The sequence below is a fragment of the Oreochromis niloticus genome, linkage group LG9 (genome assembly GCF_001858045.2).
Source record: "Oreochromis niloticus isolate F11D_XX linkage group LG9, O_niloticus_UMD_NMBU, whole genome shotgun sequence".
In the NCBI taxonomy this organism is placed as follows: domain Eukaryota; kingdom Metazoa; phylum Chordata; class Actinopteri; order Cichliformes; family Cichlidae; genus Oreochromis; species Oreochromis niloticus.
The window spans coordinates 1255768-1280825 of NC_031974.2; the positions used below are offsets into that span (position 1 = coordinate 1255768).

A 25058-nucleotide genomic window follows, 5' to 3' on the forward strand; every position below is an offset into this window, starting at 1 on the left:
TCAAGCTACTTGTTGTGAGACCATTTCTTTATTTTTCACACCAAAGTGTTTTATAAAACAAACTTTACAGAGAGTTCATCAAATATAACTAATGGTTTAACAGAATGAGGATTTGACAATACAAACTTAAAATCAACAAGAAAACAGCTCCAGAACGTGGATCAAAATGCATTCAATAACAAACAACATGTGGACTTCAAAGATACAGTAAATAAACTAAAGTGAAAGGGGGAGCTAAAATTAGAGTTTTCAAAAGAATTTGAATGAACTAAAAGAAGTCATCTGTGATTTCAAAATGGTCTTCATGTGTGCTGCTCTTTTTAGCTTTTAACATTTCTTTGCTGCCACTGTGAATAAGAATGTGTTCTTTGCCTGATTAAATAAAGGTTACACTGACTCTATCTTCTGGTACGAACCAGTTGACAGATTTAGTTCATACTGGAAGCTTTAAGAGCAACACGTGTGACATTATTTGGAGTTTGGGAAGAAACACTTTTAAGAGCACAGATTACCACAGCATAAGAAGATTAAATATGAAAAACAATTAAAATTTTACTGAGGTAACAGATAAAATAAATACAGTGGAACCCTGACTTACGAATACCCCGTTTCACGAAAAATTCAAGTTACGAAGGCAATGAACAGCAATATTTCTGCCCGTGTTACGGCAAAATGCCCGGGTAACTAAATCCGCTGGCTCTGATTGGCTGAGCCTACAATGCCCACAATGCCTTCCGAATCATGTGACAACCCCTTGGCTTCCGTACTTGTGCTTCGCTGTTCCACTTGAACGACGTATTGTTGTTCTAGTTAGCAATTAGCCTATAGCCTATCGTTCAGCATCGCCTGCTTCGACTTACGAAAATTTTCGACTTACGAAAGACCCTTGGGAACGAATTAATTTCGTAAGTCGGGGTTCCACTGAACATACAAATACATAGAAAAAAGTTAGATTTGGAAAAAAGCAAGAAAGTTATAATGAAAAAAAAAATATATACACACATGTATATACAGTCGCCTGGCGCTATAACATGGTTCACTTTTCCCAGTCTTGCTGTTTCGCTGATTTTTTGTGTGTGCAAATTTGCATGGTTTTTTATTTATTTAATTTTTTTTAACAGCGGATTATATTCTGCATACTGATTGTAGACCACTGTGACTCAAGGTGTTAAATAATCAGACCTTGAGTCACGGTGGCCTGCCGTGTCTACTGTCAAATTTACATAAATCTTCAATCACTAGTAGTGTGACTCTGAGGTGCTGTACTGTCTGTTTGTAAGTTTTTGTCATGGTCCCCATGTCTGCCTGGCTGACCCAGGTTGGCTACATATGTTTCTTGTTTTCCCTCTCCCTCTCTCTTTCCCTCACGCTCACCATGTGTCGCCTGGGCGGAGCTCATTGCAGGCTTCCGATCCTGCCCTTTGCACCTGTGGTCCATCACTTCACCAGCGTCCACTACTTAAGGCAGTGGCTGGAAACATCTCATCGTTGGACTATTGAGTAACCTCGGTAGTAAGCTTCCGTACCCTAGTTTCTAGTTGTCTCTTCATTTTATCTTGCTGGATTAACCGCTTGTTCCTGTACGCAGGATTCTCTTTCCCTTAAAACCCTGGGCGAGTGGAGTTGCTGGTGTGTTGTGTTTTGGAACTGTGTGACGATTTCCTCATGTGTAAAGAGCCCCTATTTCTGGACCTCCCCTGTGCCCCTCTGGATCCCCCCCCCCCCCTCTCTCACCTATATATAGTTGCACCTGGTGTTGTGTGTTAATAAAAGGAACTGCATTTAGCTTCCCTTGTCTGTGCATGAGTCCATCCCGCCCCGTGACAGTTTTCTTCCCAAAAAACACAACAATGTTGACGAAATGTTTTGCACCATCAAAGGCATCTGTGAGTGCCTTTGGTTTCATTCTATAATACTGGACATCTTTTTCTACGAAGATTTGAACTTTCACAAGAGAAGTGTGAAAATTGTCCATGTCTGTCTGACAAAAGTGTATGAAGTTTGTAGTGGGGTGTTTTACAGCCTTAAAACATCTATAATCTATAATAATTGTAAAAAATAAAGTTGGATACTTTGCGGATTTCACCTATCATGGGTTATTTTTAGAACATAACTCCTGCGATAAATGACCACTGTATGTAAAATAGCTGCTCGGTATTTTGTTTGAAAATGCTTTATGAAGTTATTAATATCCACATCTGCAGTTTTCATACAATATCAGTTTGGTAAAAAACACATTCCTATAACTTTTATAATACAATAAAAAGTACAACTACTACACACTACTGTGTACTAAGGGAACAAAGATTAAAATGTTACAGGGATAAAAAGCACTAATATCGCTCAAAGGAAAATAAACTTGATGTTTATCTCCATACTACCTAAATTTAACATTCAGTGCGTTTACTGCAAGTCCAGAAATCAGAGCTACCTCATCAGATCCAAGTGTGACATCAGCTGACACTCTTTTCAGGAGACTCCAGCTGAACTCTGTGGAGCCTGATCTCAAGGTTTTTAAGTCTGACCCTGAAACCAGAAGATGATATTTCTGTCTCTTCAGATTCATTGTGATCCAGTGATGGGAATAATTTCATGATCACGCTGATGTTTGCACAGAGCAGATAATGAAGTGAATGTTTTTGCACATTGGTAACAGGGAAACAGTTTATTTGCAGCGTGGGATCGTTTGTGTGTGGAGTATGAACTGAGATTTCTGAAGGTCTTGTCACACTGGTCACAGCTGAAGTTCCCTTTAATGTGTGTACGTTCATGTTTTTTACAATGAGCTGATTGTGAGAAGCTTTTGTCACAGTGTCTGCACTTGTATGGTTTCTCTCCTGTGTGGACTCGTTTATGCTCTTTAAGGTTACCTGCAGTGGTGAAGCCTCTCCCACATTCGTTGCAGTAGTTCATTTTGCCTCCAATGTGTCTAAGTTGATGTTTTCTTAGGCTCCCACGATTACTGAAAGTTTTTCCACAAAGGTCACAAAGAAACTCTTTCCCACCACCACAGTGACGACAGGGTTGAGAACTGGATCCATCTGTGTCACTCTGCTTCTAAACAAAGACACAAAGACAGTGTAAGTCAGGGAATTCCTTCAACATTTTCATTCTGAACGTCGCCTGAAATAAAAAGCATCTCTGCCAACGCCTAATTACATTTTACTGTTTACATTATAACACTCAGCTTACTGGGCGAAGTTAGGAATAAAATTATTAAACAATGCTGTTTTTTATGTACACATTGCTATGTGCTCATTAAAGAGTTGGCACTCCATGTAGTGATGGTCAAAACCTTCATTCAGCACTATGAATTATTGTGACTGACATACTGAGTTGCACAGGGTTCTGCAAACATGCTTACACATCACACTGGTTAAAGTCAGGGGAGATACTTTTGCTTGGCCAAGGGAGACCGAACAATATGTCCTGAGCTTAGATAATAACTAGAAACTGTATGCTGAAAATTGCTAGATAATTTTAAATGCAGCAAAGATAGGTTGGGGAGGTGATTTTTCGTTCTCCATCTTATTCCAGGAAGAGGGATGATACAAGATGAGGTCAAACGTGAATGAGGTGCAAGAGGAGATCCAGTCAGGAGAAGCCTGAAGAAGATAGTCATAACAATACATTTTTTTCTTTTAGCATAAAACTGTGCGGCCCTCCTCTAAGGGCATCCTTTGTGAGAAAGCAGACCGCTGACATCAATGTTCAGCACTGTAACTTTTAATTTCAACTGCTGAAGCAAATTAAATCTTTTAAAACAATAGACACTCTGACATACGTTATCAGTAAGCAGTCTCTGTTACTGTCAGTGGCTTCATCCATCTGCAGAGAAAAGTGTCTATCACGCGCCTTATCATTAGGCTGTTCCACTATGTCCTCTGACATATAATAATAATAATAATAATAATAATAATAATAATAATAGTAATAATAACAATAATAATAATAATAATAATACCGTGTATACTTTACTGATCCCTGTGGGGAAATTACTCTCTCTACATTTGACCCGTTCACTCAGTGAAGCCGTGTGCCGCCACTAAGGAGGTGCACCAGGGAGCAGTGTGTAGGGACGGTACCTTGCTCAGGGGTACCTCAGGGTAGCTGTTCAGTGGATTCGAACGCCGGACTTTCTGATCATGGGGCAACAACTCTACCTACTGAGCTTTCCCTGCCCCCATATCATAAATATGCCGATGGTATTAATTCCGCCACAATTGTGTGTGGCTTTTTACACTATTCCACTTGGTAGGCAACTTTATAAGAGCAAAGGTAAGCATTTGCTGGCACGGATGCAGCTTTATTAAAGAGACACTGCTAAGCACAACTATTCACAAATTTTTGTTTAAAAAAGTAAACTGACTTGTCTTTGTGCTGTGGATGTATTGTCTCCAAGTGGCATTTAGCTTGTTTGGCTTTAAACTGTCCTCATTATCCACCATTGTAAAGGTGAAGACAAAGGTAAGATAGGTGATGGGTCTGTCTAGCACAAACCCGCCGCTGGAACTGAGAGAATTCAACTACACAGCAAAGCAAGACACAAGCAGGAGAAGTTCTTTGTGTTACTCATGCATGAGGGAGACCTGACTTCCGTCAGACTCTCAGCCAGGTTCCCTGTAGCACTCCTTTTATTGTGGTTACATGAATATGCATAGGTTCATTAACACATGACGTCTTACATAGGTATACATGTGAACAAAGAGTACCTTGTCTGCGCGTTGTGTAAGTATGTGTGTGTGAGTGTGTGTGTGTGGGGCAAGATGTGATCCTGCGAAGACTCCCCAAAGCTGGTGCCAGGAGTCTAGCGGTCCATCTAAACAAAAGGCTCTTATACTTAACCAGATACAGAGTAGGTGTCCTCCTATACCATAAATCAGTAAGAGAAGAAATAACCTCTCTCATGACCTTAAGGTCTGTGTGTGCATGCCAGAATACTCTGGAAGGCACACAGCGTCTTTACAGACTGCTAAGGATCAAACCTCTATCATTATGCAATCTTTTATAAAACTCTAAGTATATATGAGTAGATATTTCTAAGCATAATTGACAATCCAATAATATTAACCTGACAATAGGCTTCATCAAATTTCTACTCTTTGGCTTGAAAGAGATTGGTTTGAAAACATATTTGGTGATGCTTCTGTTCTCCACTATGCTAGCAGTGTCGAAGCTTTTAAAAAAAAAAAAAAAATTTATACCCACCCGCAATGGCTCTACTCTACCTCAGCACTCAAAGAGCTTTTTACAACATGCCTCAATCACCCATTCACACCCGTAATACAAACACTTTTTCTATTCTTGAGTTATTTCTGGGGTGGCTGTAACTCAGGAGGTAGAGCAGGTCCTCTACTTAATGGGAAGTATGGTGGTTCGAATCTTCGATAGAAAGGGGAGAGGCATTTAAAGTCCTACTTTTGTGCAATGTCAGGGAATCTTCCGGAGATTTGTGTCAGATTTGACTGAATATTCTATAAAAAGTTTTTATGTCACATTGAGCTTTGATATTAAAATTAGTTAAAAAAAAAGTACTTCAAATGAATTGCAACTGTAAATCCGATTATGGATACAAAGTAACAGTGATCATTGTTTTTAGATAGATGACTTATGTTCTTTACTGACACTTGCCAAATTCCAGCAGAAATGGCAAATGTAACATTGGCCTGTATATGGTACAAAGTGGATACTGTGTCTACAGAGAATTAATTATTCAGGGGTTTTTTTAATGATCATGGAAGTAAACCTCTTAACTGAAATTCAAGTGTGATAAATCCAAACAGTCCAGGGTAAAATAAAAAGATAAAAATATAAATACATACCTCACAGTAACTGCACTTGTAGAGTTTCTTTCTGGTGTGGAGCTGTTGGTGGACTCTGAGGGATCGTGGAGCTTTAAAAGCCTTATCACACAGGTCACATTTATAAAGTTTCTCCTCAGCGTGTGTAAACATGTGTTGTTTTAAGTTGTTGTATGTCACAAACAGTTTGCCACACTGATCACAGTAGCACACGTCATTTTTGGTGTGAATGCGTAGGTGTTTATTTCGGCTCTGTTTGCCGCTGAAGTGTCTTCCACAGATGCCACAGCCGTACGCCTTAATTCCAGAGTGGGTAACTTGATGAAGCCGTAAATAGCTAATGTGAGCAAAATCTTTACCACACTGATCACAGGAGTATGGTTTAACTCCACTGTGGATTAACTGGTGTCTTTTTAGGTTTCCAGCCTGGGTAAAAGTCTTTCCACACAAATCACAGTTGTATGGTCTCTCCCCAGTGTGGATGCGTCGATGTTTTGTCAAATACTCAGCAAGGATAAAAGATTTTCCACACAAGTCACAGCTGAATGGTCTCTCCCCAACGTGTCTAAGCTGATGTGTTTTTAGTGAATCCTTTCGAGAAAAATCTTTCCCACACTCATCACAGGTGTACGCTTTAACACCACTGTGGATGATTTGGTGTGTTTTTAAGTGTCCAGCCTGGGTAAAAGATTTTTCACACAACTCACAGCTGTAAGATTTAACTCCACTGTGGAAGGATTGGTGTGTTTTTAGGCCTCTAGGACGGGTAAACCCCTTCCCACACTCATCACAGCTGTATTTTTTCTCTCCCTTTCTTCTGTGAGGTTTGTCGGCCTCCTGAGAGCGCTGACTTCTTGCTCCATGTTGGTCCTGCAGTGACAGAGATACAAACAGAGGCAGTGAGTGAAATGCAGTCGTGGAACAAACTGAACCTTCCAACTCCCTCCATTAGTGGAGTCAAAGATGTCACCAAACACACTGTAGTCAAGTCAAGACAGATTTCTTTGTATAGAACATTTAAAAGACATCAAGTGTCAGCCAAAGTGTTGAACAGAGGGATAATCTAAGGAAATTAAAAAAAATTTAAATAAATGAGGTAAAGACAATACTACAAAACATCTATCTATCTATCTATCTATCTATCTATCTATCTATCTATGTAGTGCAGCGGTTGTCCTTCTCTCCTGGATCAGCTGGAGATTTCTTTTGGCGCCTTCCCAGTTTTGACAAAAGTCCAGGTGGGATCACCACATTTACTCAGGGCCTTCTTGATGTGGTGTTTCTCTGCTTCTCTGGCCGCTGTGTCTATAGTGATGGTGTTTGCTCTATGTTGTAGCATCCTGATGACACTGAAAACACTACCGCCAAATGTGTTGATGCACTCTCAATCATTCAGGAAAGTAAATCTCCAAAAAGTTGAGTGAAACCAGCCCATTGTTCCTTCAGTGGGCTGGTTTCAGTCATTATGCAAATGTACTGTTTATAAGGTTGGGGAAACCTGCAGTCAGCTGAGACTGAAGAAGTCACTTGGATGAGTGACAAAATGTTTCTCCCACAAAACGCTACGTCCAGATGAACAGAATCAACTTTTGGAGCAATAACTTGGTTATGGCGTTCCATGTATGCCATGCCTGCCAGCATCTTGCACCCTGCTGTTATGTGCTGGATTGTCTCAGAGTCATCTTTACACCCTCTTCACCTGGGGTCTTGCCTGGTATAATAGACCCCATTCTCTGTTGATCTTGTGCATAGAGCATGCTCCTGTGCTGCCATGATTAGTGCCTCTGTGCTGTCTTTCAGTCCAGCTTTGTCCAGCCACTGGTAGGATTTCTGGATATCAGCCACTTCCTCTATCTGCTGGTGGTACATACCGTGCAGGGGCCTGTCCTTCCATGATGGTTCCTCCTCTTCCTTGGATTTCTGCTGCCCGAGGAACTCACTGAGCATGCGTTTAGGTCGAGCCATCTTCCTATTATTATTAATCTCTTTATTTGGATTTTTGACATAACAAACAACAAAAACAGTACAATAAATACTTGTGTCTACCACTCGTTTACACAATTGACTTGACAAACGCAACCTGCTATTAACGTGGGCCTGCCCCTCTCTGTATAGTTTCCCTCAGATCATCAGGTAAGTATTCCATTAGGGGGTGCCATATATCCATGAAGATATCATCATTACCTTGTAATTTTTGAACTCCATCTTTCAATTGGTAAGACTCTGAAGATTTCTTTATACCACTGAGTTATTGTTGGTGGATTTTCCATTGGTCCAATTAAAAAGAATACATTTTCTTGCCAATAACAATAATTTACATAGTAATTTATATTTGTTCTTGTCTGGAAATTTGTTAAGAGTTGGCAGCTCCAATAAATACTGAGCTGGATTTTTTTGTATACCCTTTAATTCTTTTGTTACACAGAGCCAGAATTTTGATATTTTTTAACAGGTCCAAAGACAATGCAAGTTGGTCCCCACCACAGATTTACATTTAGTACATTGTGATGACCTGCTCAGATCAATTTTTTTCAGAAAAGTAGGTGTTCTATACGGTCTGTGTAAAATTTTATATCGTATTTCTTTATATCTGTTATTAAGAAATAAAGAACGCGCAGATTGTATGCACTCATTCCAGGCATACTCATCACAATGACACTGGAGGTCTCCCTCCCAACTCTGAATAAGTTTTCCAATATTATGTTGTTAAGGCCTTGTAATGTATCATAAAACTGTCTTATAGTACTTTTATCTGAATTTAAGTTTTTTTTTTTTCATTGGGTCCTAGTTGCATTATATTGTGCAAAGCATCAAAATGTAAACTAATGAATTGACAAGTGTGTAAAAATGCAAAAAAAATCCTTTTGATGTATTCCATATTTCTTTTGGACCTGGTCAAAAGACATACAGACATTCCCTTTGAACAGATCACCAACCACACGTATTCCTGCACCAAGCCATCTCTGAAACACTGCACTTTTCATTCCAGGTGTAAAGTGCCGATTGTTTATAAAAGGTGTTAGATAACTCATTATAGGGTTACTTTCAGTGTATTTGTTCATATCACGCCATGTTTTTAAGTAATTGTCAATCATTACTTTGTTATGTTTTATATATATTTACTCACTTGTTCACTTAAAATCTTGGAATCCTGGACATGTTCACCATTCAAAGGATTCTCTGTCTCTTTTAGATATGCATGAATCCATTCATGTATAACTCTACTATGGCAAGACCAGTTATAAAGCAGAATGTTAGGAAAGGCAAGGCCCCCTTTATCTTTGGGCAGCTGTAATGTTTTCATACTTAATCTGGATTTCTTACCCCTCCAAATAAACCTTGAAAGATCTTTTTCAATTTCTCTTATGGTTTTCCTGGTAAGACTTATCGGGAGCATTTGTGAAGGATATAAAAGCCGTGGCAACACATTCATTTTTATTACATTTATTCTCCCCATCCAGAAAACTGGAAGATCCATCCATCTAGAAAGATCTTTTTTGAAGCTTTTATGAACTATGTCTATATTCTCTTTCATTATAGATTTTATATATTAGGTGAGATGTATATCCCCAAGTACTTAAATCCAGAAGCAGACCAAGTAAATGGGATATTACATGTCATAGGCAAATTTCCCAATGGCATAGCAATAGTTTTGTTCGTGTTAACCTTATAACCAGACAGATGTCCAAAGGTTTCTATAGTAGAGATTACAGATGGTATGGAATCCTCAGGTATCTTATCTGATCTTATCTTATCTTATATAAAAGTGAACTACTCTGTGTCAACTCTATAGCCAGGAAGATTTCATTACAAATTTTCAATTAAAGTTAAATCAGAGTTTATGACCTATCTGGTTACCCACTCATATAAAGATCTTTATGAAAGAAACGTTGTGTCGTTGCTTGAGATCTTCAGAGATGGAACAGTTTACCATTGTCATTAATTAGAGATGGCACGATACCACTTTTTTATGTCCGATACCGATACCGATATCATAAATTTGGATATCTGCCGATACCGATATGAATCCGATATAGTGTGTTTTTTAATCAATAAAACTGTTTTTTAATATCTTGCTGCATTTTGCATAAGTTCATAGTCAAGTTTAAATAAACAACAACACTAAAGCTATTCTGTTATACCTGTATGCAAAAAATACACTGCACCCAAAGTATTTCATAGTTCAGCAACACTGATCAATCTAATAAACTTAAACCTGCTCCATCCTCCCTATTCTGGTATTTTAAAGAGTACTTAGCATAAATATTAAGCAACCTAAGTAATAGAGTTGCAAACTCCCAGCAAAAAAAAAATAGGCAACCACCCCCCACCCTCCACCTCATGATGCTTAATCGACATAATCAACTTTAATTTGATGCAGGGTGAAAAAAAAATGCACAGAAATCAATTATTTTTCAAGAATAATTAAATAGATTCAACATCTTTCTTCTACAGAATTGCAGACTGCACAGATGGTACCTTCCCAAAGGAAAAAGTACTATAGCTTACTAGGGTATATTAGACTTAACAGTTACTATATACAGTAATGGACTTCTATACATTTTACATAAGATTAAAACTTTGGGTGTAAGATTCAGATAATTATTTATTAAAAGCGAGACATTTTAAATGAGAATAAGAAAGAAAAGTATGTCTTTGTGCCCCCTTTTCCCTGTTCATGCCCTATCGGCCCCCCTGGCTACACTTTGCTAGATCCGCCCCTGCACAGTTACCAGCCGTCAGCTACGTAGAAAAGGATCCTGGTGTAGAAAGTAATATTAAATAAATTATAACAACAGCTTATCAAGCTTAAACGTGCTGCTGTTGTTCAGCCGCTGGTTTCCTCTTTCTGGTGCAAAGTGGACCAAAAACAAAGAAGAGAGACGGACTCGCGACAGAAAAGCCGATCAGCTGATCATTGATCAGTTTCACGATTGAAGTAGCGGCAGGAAGGTGAGGGAGAGAGAGAGGCAGTCGCTCCATATATCGGTTGTTAAGCTTAACATGGGAACGCTTTACAAACATTCAGAGATGAACTTACACACTTGCTTTACTTCTCTCTGGGATAACTTCCTCGGAGATGAAATGCTGGTTTGCTAGCGAGGCTACAAATACACACAGCCGCTCTATCACGTGACACATACTGCTGCAACGTGCTACGGTTATGAGCCGAGTTACGCCGTGTCGCAAGTTTTGTGAGGTGCTTTTTTGATATTTAATGGATCCGATTACATTTTTTATTTCTCGCCGATATCCGATCCAGTATTTACGTCAGTATCGGACCGATACCGATACGTGATATCGGATCGGTCCATCTCTATCATTAATTGGCCACATCAATTCGATCACAATGAACATACTACTCAAGTTCCTTTATTTATTTCAATGTATTCCATGCTACATACCCAATAAGTATTTTATAACACTGAATAAGCATATCTCTGCATTTATTTGGAATGGCAAAATTCCTTAAATTCATAAAGATTTCATGAACTAAGCGAACAAGTGGATTAGTCTTGCCAAACTTTCAGTCTTATTATTGGGCAGCAAATATATGAAATGTGCTTTATTGGATAAGTTGTTTTACTACAGAGATTCCTGCTTGGCTCCAGTAAAGACCTTGTGATGGATATAACAGATGAACTCTGGCAATCTTTTCTCTACAGGGTACACTCCTATATGTGCCAGACATGGGCTCCTTCAATTCATGGTCCTACACAGATTACACATGTCAAAGGAAAAGTTAGCAACATTCCACACAGGAGCTGCCCCCCTGTGTAACAGACTGCCATGTGTGTGCATGTGTGCTGATAAAATATGATCTTTGTACTTTCTTGTAACTTCTGTGGTTTTTGTTTGTGAATGTAGATTCTGTATGTGTGGAGGAGCCCAGGATGGAAAAGATAAAGCTGCTGTTAACAACCAGCTGTGCACACAGTTTCAATAACAGTGTAACTGTGATATTTTTCTCACCTTTTGTGTTAAAGTCATCGTTTTCTCTGCAGTAGCTGAGCTGAGTCCAAATGGCTGAAATTTGCTGCTCCACCAGACTCTTCTCCTCCCGTTACTCAGCTGGGACACAAAAAAAGTATAGATATGTATTTTATCCCTGACAAGAAGAAGCAGACCAAAATCTTATATCCCAATATAAGACATTTCTCATCCTGATAACAATATATATCCAAAATAGTGCATTTCTGTAAATTCTGTAAATGTCGGGCAACTTGACTTGTGTGAAGTGTTTTCCGCTGGGCATTGTGTACATGGAGTCGAGTGTTTTGACCAATGCATGAAACTAGATATTTTTAGACATCATTTATTACATGGCATACTGCGGGGAAAAGCCGGTTCTAATGTTTGAGTCTAAGGTTCATTTTGAGCACCTGACGGTTATTTCTTGTATTTTGCACACTGGTGTTGCTTGTGAACCTTGTGTGATACCCACCAATGTGTGATCACATTTTTGTGAATTAATTTATGTTTAAGCAAGTGACATTTTCATTTGAAAATGCCCTAAATTAACTAGTTTTAATAGGAGACCTGGTAACTAGTCCGGGATATTTGTAGCATATGCTTCATTTTTGTACCAGTAGGTGGCAGTGTGAGACCATGGTTTGGCCTGTTGTTAGCAGTCAGAAGTCTATGGTCCGCTCTGTTTTCTCATAATGGTGGAGTATTCAGGAAGGACAAGCCACGTCTCCCTGTCTGATCATTTTTGTCCTGCTTGTAGGTCAGCATCGTGCCAGAAATATAAATTAAAAGCAGTCACACCCGATATATTGCATAGATTAGTTATAAAGGTTGGAAACTGAAAGCGCACAACATTGTGTAGTATAATATATTAGATTTTTGTAAGTATTTGTTTACGGCTTTAGCAGCATGCTATGGGTAGCACATTAGTATGGATCGCACACCCCCAACATTCTGTAAAGTTACTGTTCGGCTCCACCGTTATCATGTATTGTTTTAGTCGCTTTTTCTGCCATAAAGCGTTTCTGTCATGGTTCTGGGTCGGTGACCCAGTGTTTTTGATTTTGTACTCTTATTTTTGATATTATGAATTATGACAGTTTGTTTTGGTTTCCCAAGTGTTCATTCTGTGCTCCCTGTTTTCCGTCGTCTCTGCCTGTGTATCCCCTCTAGTGTGGTCAGGTCCCTGTGTTAAGCCCGCGTCTCGGAGTGTGTGTGTGTGTGTGTGTGTGTGTGTGTGTGTGTTTCCTGTTTTATATTGAAGGTCCGTGTCTTATGTGAATGTGTCCTGCTTTGCTTCCTTGTCTCGTCAGTCCTGATTTCTCCCAGCTGTGCCCTCCTTCTGTGTCTCGTTCCCCTCGTTACTTCCAGTGTATTTAAACCCTGTGTTTCTCTGAGTCAGTGTCGTGTCGTCCCTCAAGCTGTGTGTTTCCTTGTGTGCCTCCCCGTCAAATGTAAGTTTATATTTCCCAGTTTAGTTTTGTATGCTTTCCCCTGCCAGCAAATAAAGCTGAGTTTTGAGTTCATCCTTCGAGTCTGAGTGTCTGCACCTTGGGTCCTACTCCTGCCTGCCACACAGCGTTTCATGACAGTTTCCTTAAATTCATCACACATATTGAGATGTTGCTGATTACATAATTCTTTCAGAATATTTGGGATTTATGGATTTATTTTTTTAGCATTTGTTTTGAAGAAAGTTTGATAAGAAAACTAGGTATGTCTATGACAGTGAAATATGTTGATTCTCTTTGTCTAGCTAATAACAGAATATATATATATGGAATATGGAACAAGTAAATACACAGTTGTAATACTGTACTGTAACAAAAAGTGCATAATTGGAATACATAATGGTGGAGTATTCAGGAACGACATGCCACATCTCCATGTCTGATCATTTCTTTCCTGCTTGCCAGACACATATACTGCCGTCTACGGGTGCTGCCACTCGATACCTGTAACACTTGCACGCAAGAATTTCACTCACATGTGCTGTACGATTGGACCAGTAATGTGATGTGACAATAAAAGTGATTTCATTTGAGGTCCACAAACTTACACTGGATCCAGATGAAACCATACTCTCCTTCGATGTGGTCTCGCTTTTCAATTATATAACTAAAAACGAGGCAATGGACACTGTCAGAAAACTATGGGCTCAAAATGTGGCCATAAATATTTACTTGTACTTGTACTTGTAAATCAGTTTTGTATTTTTAAATCAGGATTTGTATGTGTAAAAGGAATATGTGTGTGAGTAAAAAAGATTGGGGTTCACAAGGTTCACAAGCAAGACCAGTGTTGGTTCAAGTTACAAGTACGAATTTTGACCCTATTTTTCTTCCTTTCATCTAATTGGCCAATGTCATGTCAATCACAAATGTAACAATCCAATCAGAGAACAGATGGGTTTGGCTGTCGGAGGGGTGCTTTTTTGAACTGCAGGTCCTTGAAGGGTAATACAGTTTGAAGCTGGAGGATCTCTATATAAATATCCGATAGCAGCTAGGTCCCCTAACTTTCAGCAGCTGTTGAAAGGATAAAGTTGTGGTATATCAGTCATTAGAAATACCATTATTACTTTAGGATTAGTTTAACACAAAGTCAGGGCTGACCCAGGACCATGGCTGTGAGTCACAGTGCGCAGCATAAAAGTCCTTTCATATCGGACGCAGCATGTGCTGCTAATGCTAACTGCTAACTAAAAGCCAAGGATCCAGAATTTGCTGCGCTGGCTGCTGAGCTCTGTGGGTTTTTGCAGCAGCTCTCCCTGTACTAGATGCACCTGCTCCTTGTCGTTTCTATCTCTGACTTTATGTCCTCTACAAGAGTTTCTGTTTTTTTATCTTCAAATGTTCAATAAAAACATGTATGCTAATTCATAACAAAGAAAGCTTTGTAACTATCCCCACTAGTGAAGACTGTCATCCCTTCGTTTTCCTTCGTGGTGATGAGGGAAAACGCTGGGCTGGCATGTAAAAGGGCATTTATTCCCTTCAAGGACCTGAAGCTCCATAAAGCACCCCTCCAATAGCCAAACCCATCTGTTCTCTGAATGGATAGTTAAATTTGTGATTGACATGACACTGGCTAATTAGATGAAAGGAAGAAAAATAGGGTCAAAATTCGTACTTGTAACTTGAAACTTGAGTGCAGAGTTTCACACTTATTTTTTGGTCCATACACAAATCTTTTTTACACACACACAAATTCTTTTTACACATACAAATCCTGATTTACAAGTACAAAATATTTATGACCACAATTTGAGCCCATAGAAAACAACTACAAGACACCTCCTCTCTTCTGGTTGAGGCAGCACCATGTGAGGACGCAGGTTTCAGAGCTCCATACTTTAATTACTCTTCAAAAATTACGCGATATTGCTTCACATTCAAGAGCAACAACATGATAGAAAACAACCATCCCGGGCTATAGACAATATGCCCCAAAAATTTTGGGCCAACAAGACGGAGCAGGACAGGAGTGCTTCTCAAGCGACTACTAGCCCAGTTAGCTTAGCTTGCCCAGATGCTGCAGGGACAACTGCGGGCAAGCAGCAGGTGATCCTGAAGCAGCAATTAATGAAACAACAATTGCTGGAGAAAATAGATGAAAATGCTTGGGACTCTTTGCCGGCTAAAAATTCCAGTGTTAGGTCTAATCATAACCTGCATTTTGTTTCTTTTCTGGACTAGCATGGTAAGCATGGTTTAAACAGTTTGAAGACTGAGAAGATAGACTTGGATCACTGGAAAGGATAGCATTCTCATTTTGAGAGCAGCTTTGTTTTGTTATTGTTATTATAATTACTGTTGCTTTAACTTTTCTCTCCATTTTATCCTTTTTTAATCCCATTTTCCTAACTTTTTCCCTCTTTCCCTCTTTTTCCCCTCATGGGCTACATTTTCTCTCCCCTGTACTCTTTGCTAAACTCTTTTTATGCCCTCAGTAAATGGAGCACTGGCCAGCACCCTTTTGGTTAGCTGGAAAGTCCTAACAATCTAGGACTAAACCATCCAGTCAAACGCAACAAAATATTCTCTCATCTCAATAAGTTGAAAAGTTGCATTGTTTATTTACAGGAAACCAACTTTATGAATATGGATCAGTTTAGACTTCTCAGAGGAGGCTTTACACAATATTTTCACTCAGATTTCAATAGTAAGAGCAGAGGAGTGGCTATTCTAATACATAGAGATGTGCAGTGTGAGGAGTCTAACACTTTCAGGGTTAAGTTGAGCTTCCTGGAAAATATGTCTTCCAGTTTTCCATGCCGGTTCAACCCAAGGTTATTACCCGAACAAAGGTTTATTGTCTTTATTAATACACAAACAGTTTTATTGAGCAGAATGAATCACCTACGATAAGTAATGCTATACTTTGAGAAAGCCCCAAAGCCTAAGAGGACACATAATATCTTATGTTTCTGGTGAAAATAAAAGAAGCACAAAATGGGCCGCAGAGCTTATTGAATGAATTAAAATGACAGATCAATTGCATCCAACATCTCAGGATGATTTATACAGAAAAAGGGTCTTACTTCAGACAGAATTTGACTCTGTTACAAATGTCAAAACCATAGACATGTACTTAAGGTTGCATCTCATGCATTACACATGTTTTATTACAGCAATAGCAGATGAATGTGGAAATATACTTACTAACCCAAATGATATGTCAGTTTGAGTAATTTTATGAACATTTGTATACTTCTGAAGCCTGTGATGCAGCCTTAGTGCAGATTTTTTCAATAATTAGTCTATGCCCACTCTGGATGACTTGGATAAATCCAAACTGGAGAACAACATTACTTTATCGGAAATAAATGAGGCTATTAAGAACTTTAAATCTGGTAAGTCGCCTGGCCCAAATAGATTTCCCATCAAGTTTTTAAAGAAGTTTGCATTTAAATTAGTTCCTTTACAATTGAAACTCTTTAAGGAGGTTTTAGACAAGGCCCCATATGCAAATATGACACAAGCAGCTATTACACTTCTTTACCTTAAAAAAATCAAAAGATCCCTTGCTATGTGAGTCGTACCGTCCAAACCTTCTGTACTGTGACTATATGATTCTCACAAAGGTTCTAGCTGCCAGACTTGAAGCTGCCCTTCCCGAACATATTCACGCGGATCAGATGGGCTTTGTAGCAGGCAGGCAGATATCTAGCAATATGCGACGTGACTTCAATATATTCTATCAATGTAATAAGGCAAGGCAAGTTTATTTATATAGCACAATTCAACAACAAGGTGATTCAAAGTGCTTTACAGAGACGTTAAAAAACAAAAACAAATAAAAAGCATGATTTAAAATTGAAGAAAAAAGAAAAAAAGAAAGGAACAGTAGATAAAATCAGTAGTTAAAATATAAGTTTTGAAATTTAAGCTTAAAAGTAAAACAGTGTGGATTTGGTGCTTTATTCAAATGCAGCTGAGAATAGGTGAGTCTTCACCCTGAATTTAAATAAACTGAGTGTTTCAGCTGATCTGAGGCTTTCTGGGAGTTTGTTCCAGAGATATGGAGCATAAAAGCTGAATGCAGCTTCTCCGTGTCTGGTTCTGACTCTGGGAACTGAAAAAAAACAGGATCCAGATGACCTGAGAGATCTGGAAGGTTCATACTGGGTCAGGAGGTCACTGATGTATTTTGGTCCTAAACCATTCAGAGCTTTATAGACCAGCATCGGAACTTTAAAGTCTATCCTCTGACGGACAGGCAGCCAGTGTAAAGACCTCAGAGCTGGACTGATGTGGTCCACTTTTTTGGTGAGGACTCAAGCAGCAGAGTTCTGAATGAGCTGTAGTTGTCTGACTGATTTTTTAGGTAGACCTGTAAAGATGCTGTTACAGTAATCAAGAATACTAAAGATGAATGCATGGACTAGTTTTTCCAGGTCCTGTTGAGACATCATAGGGCTGAGCGATAGGGCTGCTACGATTAATTGACTAGTCACGATTACGTCGACTATCAAAATCATCAACGACCAATTTAATAGTCGACGCGTCGTTTGAAGCTTTGTAAGATGCCAAAACACGCAGGAATAAATAGTAGGATTTAAGAGTGTAATAACGGACTGAAACAGAAGATGGCAGCACTGCATGTACAAGGATGCCAGCTGCCCTTAAACCCCGAAGAAGAAGAAGCTGTGTCCCAGAATTCATAGCGTGGCCCAGCTAAGTTTCCAACAATGGCGGCCGCTAGTTAGTTTTAACATTACTCTTATTATTCTTTCTGGGTCACAAAATAAACGTTTAACATATTTTCAGGCGAGAATGTAGCTGTGTAAAGCTCAAATATCTGCTCAGTTTATCAAGACACCACATATTTTCAAAAGCGCTCCGACGTTTTCGGAGACATCTGTTACCCCCCAGCTCGATACCTAGCCCGGCTTCAAGGGTCACTAGAGCCGTTGAGAACACCGGACTCCCGGCAAATCGTTTTCAAACCCACCGCTGTCTTTCGCTACTCAGGTTAAACATGATATATAAGTCACTTAGGTAACTTTAAAATGATATTGTTTGGCTTTTTTCAGTATTTTATTTGTTCCTGAGTAAATCGGTTTGGCTGAGATGAAAGTTATAGTTTTTACACAGCTGAAAATACGTCAAGCAGACAACTGATCATCAGAAGTGTGAGATGCTCGAGAATGTTATATTTTAGATAGCAAGGAGCAGACGGCTGAGTCCGACCGAAACAATCTGCAAATTTCATTAAAATTTAATAAACTATCATCTTGTCTTTATTTTTAGTTAGCACATACCTTAAACACTTAAAGCTGTAAGCTACTGATAGTTATTTAAGAGCAGATGCTGCTGGTGCAATAAGCTGTACACTGTACGTCCAATGGAGGCATGATCTGATTAGTCGACTAATCACAAAAATAATTGGTGACTAGTTGACTATCAAAATAATCGTTTGTGGCAGTCCTACTGAGCGATATGACCCAAAATTCATATCTCGATATTTTTTAGCTGGATGGCGATATAAGATATATATCTTGATATTTTTTTAAAGCCATAAAGTAAAAACAAAAAGAGAGTTCTTAGTCAAAGCTGTGTCCCAGATGTCACACAGGCACTTTTATTAACATACAGCATAGATGTACATGAAAAAAACTATTCAAAAATAAATTATGAGCATTTATTAAATAATAATGCTCCATAAATAAAAGAAAACTATGTTGTTTTTGCGCATAACAAAGAGTTCTCAATTGCACAGCTGCTCTGTTCCCAACTTCTACTGCGTGACTGACAGCCTGGAGTTTGAAATCCGCTTCGTAACCATGTCTCTGAACAGGTGCCATTTATTGTCCTTATACACACACAATACGGTAATATTACGTTGAAGCACAGTACGTATTACTCCGCGAGGCTCCTCGGTAGTCGTAATGCTCCGACAATCCATCAAGCGGTGCAGCTCCGTAGCTTAGCAAAGTCGACCTGAAACATTTTTTGACAGATTGCTGAGCGCTGTGTACCACATAAAATCGGTTCACGGTCATCAAGCACAACCAGAATTCATACAAAAGGCGCGCAGTCAACTTTTGAGAGAATGAAAGGATTTTAGGCTGTGCAGCCCCTCTGGGCTGCATGGCATTAGCGTGGTTAGCTAGTTAGCGTGGTTAGCTCGTTAACACGTTAGCGGAGATTTGCCGTGTCCATCTTGTCGCTGCCTGCAGGTGAAGTGATGGGGAGGAGGTGAGTTGTGTTCAGTGAAGGAGAGAGGCGAGGTCGAGTAACGTTGCATAGAGACAAAAGTGGACGAAAGAGAGGCAAACTTGTGGCTCCACAAGTATAATTATAACGTAACATAGACTATATCAATATAAAGGATATTGTCACATCTTATATCTCGTATAAAAATATACTGATATTTTTAAATATATCGCCCAGCCCTAAGACATCAGATCGTTTATCCTTGATATATTCTTGAGGTGATAGTAAGCTGATTTTGTTATTGTCTTAATGTGTTTTCTAAGTTTAGGTCTGCACCCATCACTACACCCAAATTTCTCGCCTGGTTTGTGGTTTTTAGGTGTATAGATTGAAGTTCTCTGGTGACCTGTAATCGTTTTTCTTTGGCTCCAAAGACTATTACTTCAGTTTTGTTTTTGTTTAGCTGGAGAAAATTGTGGCACAACCAGTCATTAATTTCCTCAATGCATTTACCAAGAGCCTGTACAGGGCCTCGGTCTCCTGGTGACATTGTGATATATATTTGTGTGTCATCTGTAGTGGTGCAACGGATCACGGTTGATCCGAAATCCGAACCGATCCCACTCCACGGTTTGGTATGCACGTGATCCGAAGATTCGAAAGAGAAAAAAAAGTATGTGTATGGTGCGCGTGGTCAGTCTTTCAAGCAGTAGTTATGGGCAGCGCTAGCGGTCCAAGTGGCACAGCAGAGGAGTTTGCGGCATTTAAGCAGCCCTTTGCTGCCCAATCCGACTGGGCTAAAGCTATTACAAAAGCTATTGGGGTGTTTAGCTGCAGACAGGAGGCCGTATTCCGTTGTGCAAAACAAGGGGTTTAAACTATGATGAACGTGCTTGAGCCACGCTATGATATCTCGTTGCGCGTCCACTTCAGTGTGACAAGATCGTTCCAAGCATGCATGAGCAGGAGACGTTTAAAGTTATGGCTGAACTGTCCCAGGCATCTTCTGCTGCCCTAACTACAAATGGGTGGAGCTCCAGGGCAACGGAAAGCCACGTGACTGTGACCGCTTGTTATATCACAGCGGAGTGGTAGATACAAAGCCCTGTACTGCCCTATAGATTACATTAGATTAGATGAAACTTTATTTATCCCTCAGGTGGGTTCCTCCGGAAAATTCAGTTTCCATTAGCACAGCACCAACAGAAGTTGCAGAATGTGAGCAGAAATATACCATATATACACATATATAAATACAGAGTATACAAAAGGGATAAATAGAATAAATAGGAATAAGAATACAAGGGAACGGCAAATTTCAAGTATTGTGAGTCTATTACACCGTTGAATATTAACAAAAACTATTGCACAGTGAAAATGCACTACAGCTTACTTGTTCCCCCCTCCTTTGTCCCCGTTTCCCCTCCCTCTCCCCTCCAGAGAGGAGTTAAACAGTTTGATGGCGTGTGGGACAAAGGACTTTTTAAGTCTGCTGGTCCTTGACTTTGGGAGAAGCAACCTGTCACTGAACAGACTCCTCTGGTTGTTTATGGCCGTGTGCAGAGGATGCAGAGGCTCTTCAGCATGGTCCATAATGTCCATATTGCACCTTAATTTGTTTTTATATAAGTGCGTGAAATGAGTTTTCAGTTGAATGTTTTTCAATAGGCAAAAAATACTTAAATAAGTAAATGGCGAGTCGAATTTTTGTCTTTTTTTTTCTATTTTTGCTGATCCGAAAATTGATCCGATCCGTACAGTGAGATTTTTGATCCGTTGCACCACTAGTCATCTGCATAGCTGTGATAGTTTATTTTGTTGTTCTTCATAATCTGTGCCAGTGGGAGCATGTAAATGTTAAACAGAAAGGGTCCCAAGATGGAACATTGGGGAGCTCCACATGTGATACTTGTCTGCTCAGATGTGAAGTTACCTATTGATACAAAGTATTTCCTGTTTTTTAAGTATGTTTTGAACCAGTTTAGTACAGTTCCTGAAAGACCTGCCCAGTTCTCCAGTCGTTTGAGTAATATGTTGTGGTCAACTGTATCAAATGCTGCACTGAGATCCAGTAAAACTAAGACTGACATTTTTCCACTGTCTGTATTCAGACATGTGTCATTGAACACTTTGGTCATAGAAATTTCAGTGCTGTGGTTCTGTCTAAAACCTGACTGGAAGGCATCATAACAGTTATTCTGTGTTAAGAAGTAATTGAGCTGTTGAGAAACGGCTTTTTCAATGATCTTACTTAAAAATGGGAGATTTGAGATCGGCCTGTAGTTATTCATTTGTGTCTTGTCAAGATTGTCCTTTTTCAGTATAGGTTTAATTACAGCAGTTTTTAGTGGTTCTGGAAACACACTTGATATTAAAGAAAAGTTGACGATCTGTAACAGGTCTGACTCCAAAGTCTTTGAGACCTTTTTGAAACAACCTGTTGTCAGGACATCTAAACAGCAGGAGGAGGAGTTCAGTTGACCTAAGATGTCCTCCAGGTCTTTGCTGTTAATAGGGTGAAACTGTTTGATGGTGTTTAAACAGTTTTTCGGTGGACACAGTACATTTCCTGGATCTGCTGTTGATGTATTAATTGCTTGTCTAATCTTTTGGATTTTTTCTGTGAAGAATTTGGCAAAGTCATTGCAGGCCATGGTCGAATGAAGTTCAGCTGCCACTGACACAGGAGGGTTTGTTAGCCTGTCAACTGTAGAAAATAAGACCCGAGCGTTATGACTGTTTTTAGTGATGATGTCAGAGAAGTAGGACCTCCTTACACTCCTCAGTCGTAAATTATAATTGTGAAGTTTCTCTTTATAGATGTCATAATGAACCTGGAGGTTTGTTTTTCTCCATCTGCGCTCAGCTTTCCTACACTCTCTTTTTTCATTTTTCACCAGTGTGGAGTTTCTCCATGGAGACTTCTTCCTTCAAGAAATAACCTTCACCTTAATGGGAGCAATAGTGTCCATTACATTTAACATTTTAGCACTGAAGCCATTGATGAGCTCATTGACTGAACCTCTGGACAGGTCAAGTGTTAATGGGAAGACCTGGTTAAAGATCTCACTACTGTATTCAGTTATACACCGTTTTATATTTAAAATTGATTCAGGATTTAATACCTCAATCAGAAAATTGATTATTGAAACCCACCCATACTTGGCACCACCATTGTGCAAGTGAAGCAAAAGGCAAGATATACGTCGCCGGTTCGAGCCCCAGCTTGGACAGTCTTGCTCATTGTGTCCTTGAGCAAGACACTTCCCCCGTTGCCTACTGGTGGTGGTCAGAGGGCCCGGTGGCGCCAGTGTCCGGCAGCCTCGCCTCTGTCAGTGCACCCAAGGGTGGCTGTGGCTACAATGTAGCTTGCCATCACCAGTGTGTGAACGTGTGTGTGAATGGGTGGATGACTGGATTTGTAAAGCGCTTGGGACCAAGTAAAGCGCTATACAAATACAGGCCATTTACGTCATCATATTTTCTACTCTTTGGCTTAGAAGGAAGTTGGTTTGGAAGCATATTTGGCGATCTTCATCTTCTGCTTTAGGTTTGCGTGTGAGCCTCATCAAAAACCTGCCCATTATGCTAGCAGTGTCCAAGCATTTTTTAATTTATTTTATTTTATTTTTTACTGATAGTGTAACATTTCGTAACATAACATCTCTATTAAGGGAGAAGTTCAAAAGTCAAAGATCTCTCTATAACTTTCAGTGCTGCCGAATGTGGATTTAATTCCTCACTGCACTGTGTGTGTCTGTTTATGGATTCAATAAAACACATGCAGTTCTCCCCAAATCCTTCCCCTTCTCATCAGTATATGCCCAACCCGAAAACAACCCCAAAATAATGAAATATGTAATTTTGAGAGTATTTTATTTGTTATATTAGCTTTTGGGATAAAACCGAGTAATATGATGATAATTAAATAATAATAAAAACACTATGAATCATGTAACATTTTAGTTTCTTTACTTAAACTAAAAGAATAACAATAAAAACAAACGACCAAAATATAAGCTCCAAATTTGATCTTAGTACTGAAAATACTATATTACTATTATTAAATTATTACTATTAGCTATGGTTGTGGCTACTTTAAGGGATACATATGCAGCAGGCCCCCTAATATTCCGGCCATCCTCGTAAAGGAGAATAAAACTAAAGCAAACCTTGTGAGTTTAGGTGTACAGTTTCCTGAATTTACGAGGTGCACCTAAAGGTACTGTGAATAGCGATGCCCGCACTGAACTGTACATAATGCTGTAGGTGCGCAAATGCTTTTTTAACCCTGGATGTGGCTCAGTGCTTACCTTTAAACGAGCCCACAAACCGAGAGAAACTCCGTGATGAAGCTGGAACTCTTTCCAAACACAGGAAACAGATCAGGGAGCAGAGACCCACGTGGTTCACGCTGATCTCAGCTACGATCCAGGAGACAAGGGTGGGCAGATCGATGCACGTATCGATCCAAACGTTGGTAGTGGTATATGATCGATACTTTAGTTTGTTTCTCTCCTCTAAGTTCACTGCTTTACTCCCGTTTCATGCAAATGCAGCTCTCTCTGCTCGACTCCTCTCCTGCACACACACTTTGCTCCGCCCCCTTCTTCCTGCTCTGCCGTGATTTGTTGCAGTGCGGTCACGTGACACAGCTTCACTGAACACATACGTGGGCTGTATCCCAATTCAGGGTCTGCAGCCTTAAAGTTCGCAGCCTCAACGGTCCTCAAGGGCCGCGTACTCAAAGACCGCTAAGGCCGGAAGTGCGAGCCTTGTGAAATGGGACGATCTAGCCTCCGTCGCGCTGCCCAGGTTGCCTTGCAACCATGATAGCTGGAAACATGTGGTTGACAGAAATGAAGGAGAACATATTTTGTTCATTTGTTTGTTTGTTTCTACACGAGCTTTGTGTGATTTAATAAGTATCTGAGGCTGAGACCACAGGACTGTAAAACATGATTGTTGGGCTTCATATCTGTACTGAACAGTCATTTTAACATTAGTTAGTAAATAACACTTAGTTAATGTTGTTCATGACACTAAAGTCAGTGTAAATATGATATGGCAAATATTATAGTTATTATATTAACCATTATAAGTTATTACAGCAGTGAGTTTGAACTCTCAAATCAAATCACTTTTATTGTCACATCACATGTGCAGGTACACTGGTACAGCACATGTGAGTGAAATTCATGTGAGTGAACTCTGTGTCAAATACTGAGCTTCAGTAAAGATTCAAGTTGCAGTTATTTATATGTTCTATCGCCTTAAATCCTCACTCAAAGACAAGTATCTTTGACAGTGTATATATAGATGTATTCTATATAAGAGACAAATGTTGTTCCTTCGGTATGTTGGCATTACTAAATTTGGCTCAATGCTTACATATATGTGTAAAAAGCAAATGTACGAGCTGTGATAACTGTTTCTGATAGAATGAAGATCAGACTGATATATTGAATATTCCTTTATTGAGTGAGAAAATCAGACCATGTCATAACTGCTTTAAGTCATACAGAATAGATATCAGAGCCTTAAACAGGCTGACTTCTGCTAAATGGGTCAAACTGGGCAGAAAGTATACAAACACATAACATCCTTATAGAATATGATGTAACAC

General features: G+C 39.4%; 1 protein-coding gene across 1 annotated transcript; it reads right to left on the bottom strand.

The window, feature by feature from the left end:
- LOC112847859 (zinc finger protein 665-like) lies at nucleotides 1-23799 on the bottom strand. Its single transcript, XM_025910424.1, has 4 exons — nucleotides 23746-23799; nucleotides 11775-11873; nucleotides 5823-6671; nucleotides 1-3057 (listed from the first exon to the last, which is right to left on the bottom strand). Exons 2-4 carry the CDS (start codon nucleotides 11790-11792, stop codon nucleotides 2563-2565), a joined length of 1362 nt encoding a protein of 453 aa, XP_025766209.1. The 5' UTR covers nucleotides 11793-11873; nucleotides 23746-23799; the 3' UTR covers nucleotides 1-2562.
- Nucleotides 23800-25058: the final 1259 nt, after the last annotated feature.